Source organism: Lethenteron reissneri, chromosome 7 (assembly GCF_015708825.2).
Source record: "Lethenteron reissneri isolate LAM-NWPU_2019-01 chromosome 7, ASM1570882v1, whole genome shotgun sequence".
Classification (NCBI taxonomy): domain Eukaryota; kingdom Metazoa; phylum Chordata; class Hyperoartia; order Petromyzontiformes; family Petromyzontidae; genus Lethenteron; species Lethenteron reissneri.
In genome coordinates this window covers 458,000-471,647 of record NC_083785.1, presented here as the reverse complement: position 1 = coordinate 471,647, position 13,648 = coordinate 458,000, and the positions used below count along the sequence as shown (strand labels likewise).

Here is a 13,648-nt window from a genome sequence, read left to right as displayed (position 1 = left end):
TAAACACAAGATCCAGGTCCGATTCAACACAGTACATAAAATCCGTGATCTGGTCCCGTCTGTAAAAGATGTGGTTCCAGACATACAGTACCCTGGCGTCTACAAACTAAGTTGCCTCTGTGGTAGCAGTTACATTGGGGAAACCAAACGACATGTCTCGGACCGCATCCGTGAACATAAAGCAGACCTGAAACACGGTAGGACAAACACTTCAGCCATGGCAGATCACTGTTACAACTCAGTGGGCTCACATGGCATTGACTTCTCCAAGACAGAGGTTCTCTGCAAGCCATCTGGCTATCATGAGAGATTCGTTCATGAGGCGATCCACATATACAAACACAGAGACAATTTCAACCGAGAAGATGAATTCTGGCTTAGCAATCATTGGAAGGACGTAATAAACCATTTCGGATCTTAACTGATTGTGTTCACGTTTACGGTGACTTTCAGATCGCGTTCCACTCACTGTCATTGTATTCTCCGCAGGGAATGGATTCTTTGCTCCGCTGCAAGTTTTCCCCCCACGACTCACCCATTGACACGACGGTCAATGGTACAGTGTATAATAACAAATAGTATAACATTCATATGCTTAATACAATGTACAAAGTAACATATAGTATCGTAATTGTATAGTAAACATATATCAGTATAATACACATTAGGGTGGGTAGAATAATACATAGTGTTATATTAAAATGTATAAGGTTTATAGCAATACAGTATATAATTTAATGTTGGGTTTATCTATGGCAGTATATAGTACGGTGTATGCTCGTGTGATGTAAGAGAATAAAGTTTAGATGGAAGCATATTATATAATTTTTACGACGTAAAATTGTAATGTATTACTTGCATTTAGTAACTCAGCTTATTGTAGAGTATAGTAAATATACTGATGATGCTATGCAGTTTATACTTTAGTTTTTTATGTAGTTTACACTTTATATTCTTAGGTTTTTTCGGTTAAGTCACGTAAGTAAAACATAAAACAACAGCCTCCGAAACGTCGTGATTTTTATTTTTATTTTATTTTTATTTTGATGTTTTACTTACGTGACTTAACCGAAAAAACCTAAGAATATGAATCTTTGCAGTCACGAAAGCTTCAAATCTAGAATTAGTTTATACTTTAGTTTTCTACGTGGTTGTTTAGTAACTGTAGCTACATACTATTAACATTCCTTTCCTTTGTTAATGCTACTCCCTGCACCCTCCCTTGGTGCTGCTGATCCTGCATAATGCATGGGCATAATATGACTTTGAAACCCCCCCGCCCACCTCCTACGCATTTCCCATGAATATTCTAAATTCCTCTTGATATGCACATTCTTTTGTTAAGGCGCTCCTCTTCCACCTCCTACCCAGCTTATATATAAGCTCCTAGCTTGGCATTGTCTCATTCTTCACCTGAAGATGGCTGCTTGCGTTGTAGCCGAAACGTCGTGAGAATTATTTTATTTTATTATGTTTTATTTTTATTATTTTATTACTTCCCTTCTACGTGACTTTACCGAAAAAACCAAGAAGGTGGTTTCCCCCTTGTTAAAGAAACCAAGTCTCGACCAGGATGACCCATCTAGTTATCGTCCCATCACTAATCTCTCAAACCTCTCTAAACTCCTTGAACGACTAGCCCTCGCCCAGCTAAAACCGCACATCACTTCCTCCCCAAACTACTGCTGCTTCCAGTCAGCTTACCGTCAAAACTACTCCACAGAAACAGCACTCACTAGAGTGCTCGATAGTTCCGTACCTTACTGACCAGCAATCTTCAGTCAGGGTGGGCACGTCTACATTGCCTGAAACAAAAGCATTATGCGGGGTTCCCCAGGGCTCCATCCTAGGTCCCCTGCTCTTCACAGCCTACACTTCCCGGATCGGCCGGCTCATCGCAAGCTTCGGTGTTAAGCACTACTCATACGCGGATGACACTATTATATTCACAGCTATCTATTCTAGCAATGCATCTGGATTCGAGAGGCTCTCAGAATGTACCACCACCTTGCAACAGTCGTTCACTGCACACAACCTAGCCCTTAATCAGAAAAAGTCAGTGGCCATCATGTTAGGTACCAAGCAACGTCTCAACTCATCAGCACTCCCAACACAATCCAAATCTTTGATCACAACATCTGGTTCACCGATCACTTCAGCTACCTCGGTGTCATCCTAGATTCAACTTTATCCTTCGACCGTCAAACCAATCATATCATCAGTTCATGTAACTTTCACCTGAAGGCTTTCAGACACCTATGTCCTTTCATCTCCACTTAAATTGCCAAAACATTGGCATGTTGCATAGTTGGGTCTCGCCTCGACTATTGCAACTCCGTCCGAGTCCGGACCTCCACTGGCAACCTAAAAAAACTTCAAAGACTACAAAACAACCTAGCACGCATCGTCATTGGCCGCACTTATCCCCGTCTCGACTCACTTTCTTGTCTCCGTGCCCTTAACTGGCTACCCATTGCCAGTAGGGTCATATACACGATCGCCTGCCTCTGCCACCATGCCTTCACATCTGCCTGCCTGCCGTACCTTTCTCCATTATTGACGAATTGCAGCTCAGCACATGGCAGATGCCTGCGCAGCGCGACTCACGACCTCCTCTTGATACCAAGATCCAGGACGGTCATGTCTATGCGCCACTTCTCGGTGGCAGCCCCAACAGTCTGGAACATTATCCCTCTGCACATTCGCAGCATCACCTCAATCGTCTCCTTCAAGAGACACTTAAAAACTCACCTCTATAACCATGCTTTCGAGCGACTCTGAGCTTGGCTCCGCGCCTCTGAGTTGCGGCCGTTATGTCCATAAATTTGCTCGCGTTATAAATTGCATTATTATTATTAGAGGGAAAGCCTATGGGAACTTCAATCTGAAGACATTCGGATCGCTCACAGCACGTGTACTCACTTAGTAATGCAGGTGCTTTCATTGTGCACATGGGTGACAGCTCCAAAATTGTGGAATGATTTATCCAAAGCTCTGAGACTCGGATACCAATTGGTATTTTAAAATCTCATCTCAAAACTCATTGTTATTAACTGGCCTTTATAAATCGATTGTTTTCTAGTTTACATTGTCCGTCTTGTGACAGTCATTATCGTTTTATCATTCTATTGTTTTGTATTGTACAAAGCAATGGGACATTTGTTTTGTGACAAACGCTACCCGCCACAAATATGCTCGTCTGGCCGATGGCAAAGGGAATGCATCTGGGATTCGAGATGAAAATTGCAGCACTGTGATGCAGCACTGTGGTGCGGCGCTGTGGAGTGGCGTGTGGTGCATACACCATGAGGAGGATGAGCGGCAGGATGAGGCCCGGGTTGGCCGCGTAGCTGAACACGGTGCTGAACCAGGCTGGGAAGTCGGCCTCAATGGTCTCCTGGATGACCTCGTACATGCGCGTTTTTCCACTGGGGTCACAGGGCAACAGGTAGGGGTTTGGATTGGAAGGGGTTTGCAATGATTGATCCAAACTCATTCACGGTTTGTTATTTTCAGTAATGTACGTACAATGCACACGCAATCGCTGGCAGGGAATAAGCTCTCTACGTAGATGCAAGCACAAAATTAACAAAATGTAATGCCAATACTCTGCAGAATAGATTGTAGCAGCCCCTGTCATGTAAAGTACATAATTAAAGGTTATATCTTATGTGTGTCCATATACTAAAAAAAATTTAATCCATTTACTAAGAAATTATGTCTTCTTGGTTCTTTCGGTAAAGTCACGTAGAAGGGAAGTAATAAAATAATAAAAATAAAACATAATAAAATTATTCTCACGACGTTTCGGCCACAACGCAAGCAGCCGACAGAGTCTGAATGAAACAGCACACGAGCTTGGAGCATATATATAAGCTGGGCGCCTTGACAAATGGATTTGCATATCAAAAGGAATTTAGCATATTTATGGGAAATGCAGGAATGTGATTAGTACTACATATGCATGTGCATTATGCAGGATTAACAGCATCAAGGGGAGCTGCAGTTGCTGCTGCTGCAGTTGATGCTGCTGCAGTTGCTGCTGCTGCAGTTGCTGCTGCTGCAGTTGCTGCTGCTGCAGTTGCTGCTGCTGCAGTTGCTGCTGCTGCAGTTGCTGCTGCTGTTGCAGTTTCTGCCTTATCCATTTTAATATAACACTATGTATTATTCTACCCACCCTAATGTATATCACACTGCTATATATTTACTATACAATTACGACACCATACATTACTCTGCACACTGCACCATGCCAGTGAGTGGAACGCGGTCTGGCATGGTGCAGTGTGCAGAGTAATGTATGGTGTCGTAATTGTATAGTAAATATATATCAGTGTGATACACATTAGGGTGGGTAGAATAATACATAGTGTTATATTAAAATGGATAAGGCAGCAACTGCAACAGCAGCAGCAACTGCAGCAGCAGCAACTGCAGCAGCAGCAGCAACTGCAGCAGCAGCAGCAACTGCAGCAGCAGCAACTGCAGCAGCAGCAACTGCAGCAGCAGCAACTGCAGCAGCAGCAACTGCAGCAGCAGCAACTGCAGCAGCAGCAACTGCAGCTCCCTTTGATGCTGTTAATCCTGCATAATGCACATGCATATGTAGTACTAATCACATTCCTGCATTTCCCATAAATATGCTAAATTCTATTCTTAGGTGTTTTCGGTAAAGTCACGTAGGTAAAACATCAAAATTAATAAAAATAATAAAATAAAATAAAGATCACGACGTTTCGGAGGCAACACAAGTCTCCGTCATCAGGTGGGACAGTCATAGCCAGATCAGCTGCATCAAGTGAGGCAATGATTCAAGATGTAATCCCTTAAAAGCGAGTTGAGGGGGGAGGAGAGGGGGGGGGGCTCATCAGAATGTGGTAGCCAATGAATTGGCTATCACTTGATGCAGCTGATCTGGCTGTGACTGTCCCACCTGATGACGGAGACTTGTGTTGCCTCCGAAACGTCGTGATCTTTATTTTATTTTATTATTTTTATTAATTTTGATGTTTTACCTACGTGACTTTACTGAAAACACCTAAGAATATGATTCCTTGCAGTCACGAAAGCTTCAAGTCTAGAATTATGCTAAATTCCTCTTGATATGCAAATTCCTTTGTCAAGGCGCCCAGCGTATATATATGCTCCAAGCTCGTGTGCTGTTTCATTCAGACTCTGTCGCCTCGACGGACCTGGTTTTCACCTGAGGACGGCTGCTTGCGTTGTGGCCGAAACGTTGTGAGAATAATTGTATTATGTTTTATTTTTATTATTTTATTACTTTCCTTCTACGTGACTTTACCGAAAGAACCAAGAAGATGAATCCCTGTAGTCACGAAAGCTTTAAATCGAAAAAGAAATTATGTCTTGGCCAATCTGGCCCGGTGTCTCAATGGTAGAGCCAACAGCTCACAATCGAAAGGTTGCGACTACAAAGCCTGGTTGGGGATTGACTCATCCCATCAATGCTCTGGGGTTAATAAAATGAGTGCCACATTGTGAGGAAGTCAAAAGTGAGTGTCTTATCAAAAGACTCGTCTCCACCCATAGGAATGTGGATTTTTCCACCACTGTAAATAGGAGAATCAATGCTTCATTGGTAATTTTAGCAGGAAACCCCATTTTCAGGCCTGTATATGGGACCGGTAAAGAGCCTATGGTTCAACGATACCCTCAAATCCTCCCTGATGAAGCGCGGAAACATCGGCCATATCCATCGGGATGCAACCCATTTCGAGACCCAACGTCACAATGGCGAAGCGGATCGCCGCCAAAAAAGAAAGGAAAAGGATGCTAACCCGGCACTGCGGATGCCACTCTATCTGGGACCGCATGCCATCTCAAGAGCCACCTCCAAATCTGATGGATGTCATCCTCGAACCCCGAGGGACTGTCGACGAGGTAGAGAGCCACTTACCTGCCCCACCGTGGCCTCCCAGGAAATCACTTTGACTTTACCCTGAGTATTAATTTATGGACGTTAAGAAGATTGGTCCAGCCTTTGTGTAGCACTGTAACTTGAGCGCCGTGTCCTGTCGATGCTGGGGAACGGTTAAGTGGTTGGCCAGAACAAGTCGTGGGAGCATCGCCCACGCACCTAAAGGGACCGCAGTCGAATGAGGGCGGCAGGGACACGATGGTGTACGCTGTGGGCAGCAGGCTGAGGAAGAGGATGAAGAGGAGAATGGCCATGTAGAAGTTGTTGGAACGAGAGGCCTTGAAGACACGCTCATGCGGGACATTGCTGCTCATCACGGCCCAGCACTGCAGGTACATGGAGGCGAGAAGTCGCAGCACGTTGATGGCTGGGAGGCAGGGCGCATAGAAAGAGCCCATCCTGGGGTAGGGTGGGGTGGCAAGGCAGTGTTGGCGAGCAGGTGGATGTATGTTATGCGATCTCTCCTCAAGCAAATGTGGAATTATCATTTAATTTCAAACCAAAGCAGAATTCCAATAACCTATGAATCCCTATAATTCGAGGATTATTGGAAGTTTGCAACTGTTGTTATCGGTTGCGGCACATCGCAGGTGAAGAGAAAATGCTTCACAGCAATGCAAAACGTGATTCATATAATTGAGCAGCACTAATTTGGAGCTGCAGGAGCGGAGCTGCAGGGAGAGTAGATATAAGATGTGATTTTTAAATAATTTAGGTTAACATTGCCCAGACTAGCTGTGCTGTCACTATTTGTTTTGTGGAAAAGGATTTTTTTAGACTGATTACAACGTAAAAGAAAAATCCCTAATCATAGACCCATGTGGCAGATTTTGGCCCTTTAGGTCAGAGAAATAATCATGAACTTATAATTTACCATTATAAGTTCATGATTGTTTGAACAGCCCAGATGAACTCCCTCATCAAAACACTACACCATAGGGCCCGCTACATCTCCGACCAGCGCCACCTAGCCAGTGAACTGGAGCACGTACACCAAGCCCTCAAGATGAATGGATACTCAGACCGCACAATCCGCAAAGCTGTAGCCCCAGCCATGGGGAGACAAGCATCTGAGGACCCAATCAAAACCATCAGCTTGCCATACATAGCAGGTGTAACCAAAAAGATTTCCAAAATCTTAAACAAACACAAGATCCAGGTCCGATTCAATATAGTACACAAAATCCATGATTTGATCCCATCTGTGAAGGATGTCATTCCTGACATGCAATACCCTGGTGTCTACAAACTAAGTTGTGTCTGTGGCAGCAGTTACATTGGGGAAACGAAACGACATGTCTTGGACCATGTTCGCGAACACAAGGCAGATTTGAAACACGGCAGAACCAATACCTCTGCAGTGGCGCTGTTCATTGTTATAACGCAGTGGGCTCGCACGATATTGTTTTTTCCGGACCAAGGTACTCTGCAAACCTTCAGGCTACCATTAAAGATTTGTCCATGAAGCTATCCAGATATATAAACACAGACAATTTCAACCGAGAAGATGGGTAAAAGCTGAGCAATCATTGGAAGTACATTTATTAACCAAGCAAAGTCGTAACTTGATGTGGTGCTTCCATTCTTCTCTGCCGTTTGGCTATTATCTCCGACTCTCTGAATTGCATTACCCTGTTAGGTGCCTCTGCATTAACGGGCTGGGGTCTCACTAACATGGCCACCTCTGCTCCCTTTGCCTCGATGTACCGATGGTTCTGCCTGTGTGATGGGCTTTGTGTCTCACTGGCGCGACCACCATTGTGGTGGTTCTCTTGCGTGGACGCGCTTTGCCTCACAGTCGCGGTTGGCAGCGCTGCAGCTTTTGTTATACATAGACATGACATGAACTTACTAATCTCCCTGCCTAATCTCTCCCATCAACATAGTGCTAATCTCCCATTAACACTGCTGTTGTGCGCATATGTGGGGATGATACTCTGATGCGGCGACGGAAGCTCATCTCATGCTAATCTCTCTCCCTAATCTCTCTTTCCCTAATCTCCCCCATTAACACAACTGACGTGTTTACGTCCGGGGATGGAATTCCTTTCCAGCTCACACCCCGCTTGCTTGCCCATCGCCACACAAATAACTCTTGTTGTAACAGCTCTCTCACTGGTTCAGCAGTTTGGTTTTTCAGTTCCACTGCTGAACCAGCAGTGGAACTGAAGAACCAAAGTGTATTAATTTAGTAATTTGTCACATGCCGTGCTTCCCCAGTGGATTAACAGAATCCCGTGGCCAATTCCTCCCAAAATCCGCCACACAATATTCGTTTTTGTAGATTATAAGTCTAACCCCCGTGGTGTGTTGCATATTACAAGATCCACGAAATGAGCACCCATATCAATACAGATCAATGGATTTCTGCCAATGGCTACTGTACGACAATATAAATCAATAGTATAATATCTATACCTAAAGCTTTCGTGACCGCAGGAATACATATTCTATGGGTCTTTCGGTAAAGCCATGTAGATAAAACAATATATATCACGTTTCGATCGCAACACAAGCAATCGTTACCTGAAGACGTCACCTGAAGACGATTGCTTGTGTTGCGATCGTAACGTCGTGATATTATTTTTATATCTACGTGGCTTTACTGAAAGACCCACAGAATATGATATCTATAATGACTGCGCAGGTCTCCATAAACTTGCAATTCCACGTGCTCCTATTCCAGAAGGTTGACAACCACTTCAGGCCACTTGGCCTTCTAAGCATAAGCTAGACAAAACAGTACTGTTTCCACGAACAAAATACTGCATTAAGTTTTCAGATGAAAACTAAACTCGTGAACATTTAAAGCAGAATCCGCTCTTCAGGGTAGCGATATGAGAAATAAAAAAAGAACACCACAGGTGTGTATATAGACAAAGATCCCCCATAAAGTTTGAACAGACTGTTAGGGCAAGAGCACACAAATACAAGTACAAAGATTCCCCATATAGCCTAAACAGACTTTTGGGGCAAGTGCTCTTTGCAAGCACCTATAAAGGCCGGCACGGCACATGAAAGGGTGGGTGTCCAAACGCACACCCGGCCGCATTTATCTCTGCAATGGCGATGTTTACACACCACACCAGGTACTCATTTGAGGCTGAGTCGACCTAGGGGAGGCCCAGGACCGGGTTTCCGGGTTCGTAGCACGGCGCGCTAAGCGCTGCACCACCGCTCCCCACATCTTTGTGTTTATACATATATACATACACGTAAGCAACCCTGTTGCATAAATGCACAATATGTTGTCGGTGTCAACTAATTGCTGTTAAAATGTACATTTATGGGAAGCAGAATTGTTCAAGAATAAACGGCCATTATTGGATTCGACCAAACATCCCAATGTAGGGCCACAGAGCTTGGACAATTGTTGGTGCCAGCCCTGACTGCCTCCCCGCACGTGTGGTTTGCTGCACGTCTAAACCCAATGAAAACCCTGCAGTGCATTACACATTTGGGTATTAATTGATTCTTCATAATTTGTTATCGATACATTTCATATTGGGACCGAAAAGTTCCCCCATTATGACTCGTGTTTGTAAGACGACGTTTTCCATCCCCAGGAGTGCTTTAAGGCAGGGGTACTGTGTGATACTCACCAGATCATGCCCTGGTTGAAAATGAGTCCCAGCACATTCCCACTGATGTCGAACTCTGCATAGGAGGGCTATGTGTGAAAATTTAGTAAACACACACACAGACACAATGTTTTGATACTGAAGCTGAACGCCGTCTTCTCTGAGACCACGAGAATGACTCAAATGCAACATTTATACAATCGTGAGTGCAGTGTTGTATGTGTGCAAAGGACAGTGGTGCACAGCTGCAGATCAACGCGTTGGAGGCAACAGTTGGTGGATCAAGTAGATTCATCACCTGTCAATCGTTTGGCTTTCTCCAGGTAGTCGTTTTCCTGCCACATGTAAAACACTTTTTTTAAGATATAACCAAACGCCCACATGCAGGGCCCTCCCAAAATGAGTTTTCAGACTCAGTGCAGCTTACCTGCTAAATTAATAAATAAATAAAATTTGTGTTTGTTTCATTGTCACTTGGTGGTGGTAGTGGTGTAAAAGACACAGATCTCAAAGCCTCCCCCCCCCAATGCTGCATCTTGATACGTTTGTAGTGACTGTTCTTGGCATTGTGTGGTGCCGGGACTTGCGAAGTCATGGCCGGTAATGTTGTCATTGCAGGTACCAACACTAGCGGTGGTTGGGTGAACGCTGGTTAGCGCGAAGGCACCGCTCGCAGTGTGCGGTGCCGGCTCCCAGTGAGGGAGCGAGAGAGAGCGTCGGCCAGCCAGGGTTACTCTGGGGCATGACACTCTGGCTGACCTGTTATCACGTGACTGGACGATACTGGAGGGGGGCCACCGGTGGACGGGGGCCGAGGGGGGGTAAACGGGTCCCGGAGAGCTCTCGGGAACATTCGAGAAGGAGCTCGAGGAGCCTGGAAGGTGGGCGGGGCTGAGGGCGGAGCCAGCCCCAGCCCGGGGGCAAATCACGAGAGCTCCTTGAGGAGCTCGGGGTTCTTCAAGTGTTGGTGTTCGAAGATCCACGTCGGGGAGAAGAAGTCTCTAGCCACGCGGTCCGGGACCCAGCTTGTGGTCCAGACCGGGATAGCGAACTGTGTCTAGTTCTGCCGTAGCGTGGCTAGATGGGCATTCGAGACCCGAGCGTAGGTTATGTTATGTTGGTGCTGTTGTGTTGAATAGTGTTGCTCCCGAGTTAATGTCTGTGACTCAGTTGGACTCACTACATGTTAATTCTGGCGGTTTTTGCCCACACCTCACATTGACTTGGCAGGAGTGATTGTTACGCTTTTCTCTGACGTCTCTCTCCATCTGCATCTCTGATAATGTTAGAACCGCCATTTTCCCCATGATTACACGGAGGTTTTTTCAGCTAAGTCACTCCGAGGTGGATTCCTGACTCGTCTTTTTTCCCCAACGTCCAAAGCCCAATATAGATCAATCCCCAGCAGAAGGGGAAGTATGGTTGGGCCCAGCTGTGAGCATAATCACCCCCGCTTAGAGAACTGTTCAGCCTCCTTTGTGACGTTGCAAGCACTCGCATAGGGAAGAGGGGAAAGGGGAACGGGAGGGGGCTGCAGCATGACACGTTCCCATTGTGTGTGTACTATATTGAACTTCTTTAACACCGTACGTAGACAACTGTGCTAATCAGAGGAAATGACCAACATGCAGAGAGCGTTTGCAATGGATATTAGAATTCTCGCATATCAGGGAAATTTAGTTCTGCCATCTTTTCCACAGAAAAACCCCGGACATATTTCTTAGTGACCCGAGGCTATAAAACTCTGGCAGGCTACCCTGGTTAATACTGCGAGTGTATTAGCCATGGAATTCGTGCCATCTGTTGTACAGTGGATGTTAAAGATTCTGTGAATTGTATGTATGTACGTTCAACTTATTTTGCACCGTACGCAGCCCACCATGCGAATTCGAGGTGCAGGCGAAGGACAACAAACTAAACACAAAAAGCAGTTCTAAAGAAATTACTTTTCAATTTAGATTTAAAAATGCACAGCTCCAGTGGCTTCCTAATATCGGAGAGCGTTCCGACGGCCGCAGAAGCGTGGATGAAAGTACGCACTACGGTAACCGTCTTTATTCAATGGCCAGCCAAAAGCCGCTGTGAGGATGACCGGAGTTCGCTTGATGATTTATGCTCCTTGACGAGATCAGCAAGGTATTGGTCGAATCTTGCAGTACCCATTACGACATGTGCCAGAGAATTTTGTACACGCTGCAGCTTGGTGATGTTTTTTGTTAGACGTACTGTAGAGTAGACTAGCGATGACGGTGCGCTAAGCCGGCAGTCAGAGCTATCCCCTGTTCACGTTAGGGTGCGATAGGGATGTGCTCTAGCCGCAATGTTATCGACGAGTCGCGTGTGGTTGTACTGCATCGCTTCACACATTACCCAGCACCATGAAATGACCAACATTCATATTTGTGTGTGGGGTAACAAATTGGGGGTGCAAAGCCTTTTAATGTGGATGTGCAGTTAGCACCTTGCCTCAATTCTAAGTACATATGTTGGCACTGTATGCTGAGGACATGCAGTTAGCTTATGACGTACTGAAGACGTTATGCAGAGGATACAGAAGCCTTCTTGGTTTACTTGGCGAACTTTGGGATGTAGTGTGGTGCAGGATATAATTCAGATTAGGGTTGCTACCTTTTCCACAAACCAAACCCAGACATTTATCACTCAGCGTAGGTCTATCAATACTTAGCAGTAAACCGTGATAAAAAAAAAGCATAACACAGGTGTTAAGTATCGGTACAAATCAATTCCTGCATCCGAACACAGAGGCCAATTTTCAGACTGTCCAATTCACACCCGGACAGTTGTCAACTCCCCAGTGCGGGTTTTCTTGCAGCGAGCTGCACGCTCGTTGTGCGGTGAGGTGCAGTGCCGGGCTGCTGCAAAGGCCCTTACAAAGCCGTACTCCAGGTCCCAGCACCAGCAGTGGTTGAAGAGGCGAACAAAGACGGCACGGCCAAAATCTCCAACGAGGATAGTGACGTAAGTAGTGAGGGTGTCCGACACGGTGAGTCGCACAAACTCCTGCACACATCCCGCACATTCAGCCGTTTTTGGTTAATTGCTCACAAGCTTACCATTAGAAGCCGCATAACAATGACAGCTAATACGAAACAATTAGCACACAAGCTTGTTCATTCAAATCCAACACTCTGTAAATGCTGATGAAAATCCATCAGAACAGGAATATGCCAAAGAATAACTAAGCCAGATGTTTGGCTCTTTTGATCGAGATAAGGCAAAAAGCATTGCAATTTAAAGGTGGTGATCACATGACATGCATGTGTAGCGCTGTAAATAGGGCTATATATACTTAATGGGTCGCGCTACTTACCTGCAGTTGCAGACGTGGTCCACCAGGGGCAATACCTCGGACCGCAATATGGGCCGCTAGATTCTCCAGCTCCGAGTCAAGGGGGGGCTGCGGGTGTGCTGAGATCCCCCGGGACCCCCCTTGGAACTCTCTGAAAGGGAGGCGTGGCCGGGGGCGAGCACGCCTCCAGAGCTGTATAAAAGCCGGACCTCTGGACGGCTCGGGCAGCCAGTTGAAGACTGAAAACCAGCTAGCCAGGACCCTGGGACTCCCGTGACCCACCGTCCCTGTAAGGGCCGGGTCTGAGTGGGCTAGTGGTGCGACCCTGGAACCCTCGGGGCCTGACGTCCTTGTAAGGGCCGGGACCGAGCGGCCCAGTGGTCGGGATCTGTACCTTGGTTGGGTCAGGTCAGAATAGCCTCCCCTAGGTCACCCTTAGCCGGAGGACCCAGAGACCTTAGCCCCAGTAGTAGGGCACGTCAGTCCGGAGGTGGTACCTCCTTAGGCAGCGGGTGAAGGGGCCGTTACCCCTTCAAGTGTTAGGGTTCGCTACATGCTGTATCGTAGCCATTGTTAATAAACGTGTTGCCTCTAACCATCCGTCTCCACTCCCGTAAAACCCACACTACACATGCAAGGCATGATGAGAGTTGAGATTTCCTGCTGTCTGTTAGTACACCCTTTGTGTGTTGTTAAATCTCACAGGCTCTCCACAATTCAAGTCGATGTCAAAAAGTGTCCTTACAGTGGCTTGCAAGAGTGGTACACGTATATATACTCTATTCCACAGGAAAACATGTAAACCAGTAAGTGTAAATT

The 13,648-nt window shown here is 46.0% G+C and overlaps 1 protein-coding gene across 1 annotated transcript in view; it reads right to left on the bottom strand.

The window, feature by feature from the left end:
• The window catches only part of LOC133358565 (transmembrane channel-like protein 1), a 73,466-nt gene that overhangs the window by 23,274 nt on the left and 36,544 nt on the right, over positions 1–13,648 (bottom strand). Inside the window, 4 exon segments of the mRNA XM_061576935.1 lie at positions 3,303–3,428; positions 6,098–6,337; positions 9,541–9,608; positions 12,412–12,540. Coding sequence (XP_061432919.1) covers positions 3,303–3,428; positions 6,098–6,337; positions 9,541–9,608; positions 12,412–12,540 — 563 coding nt within the window.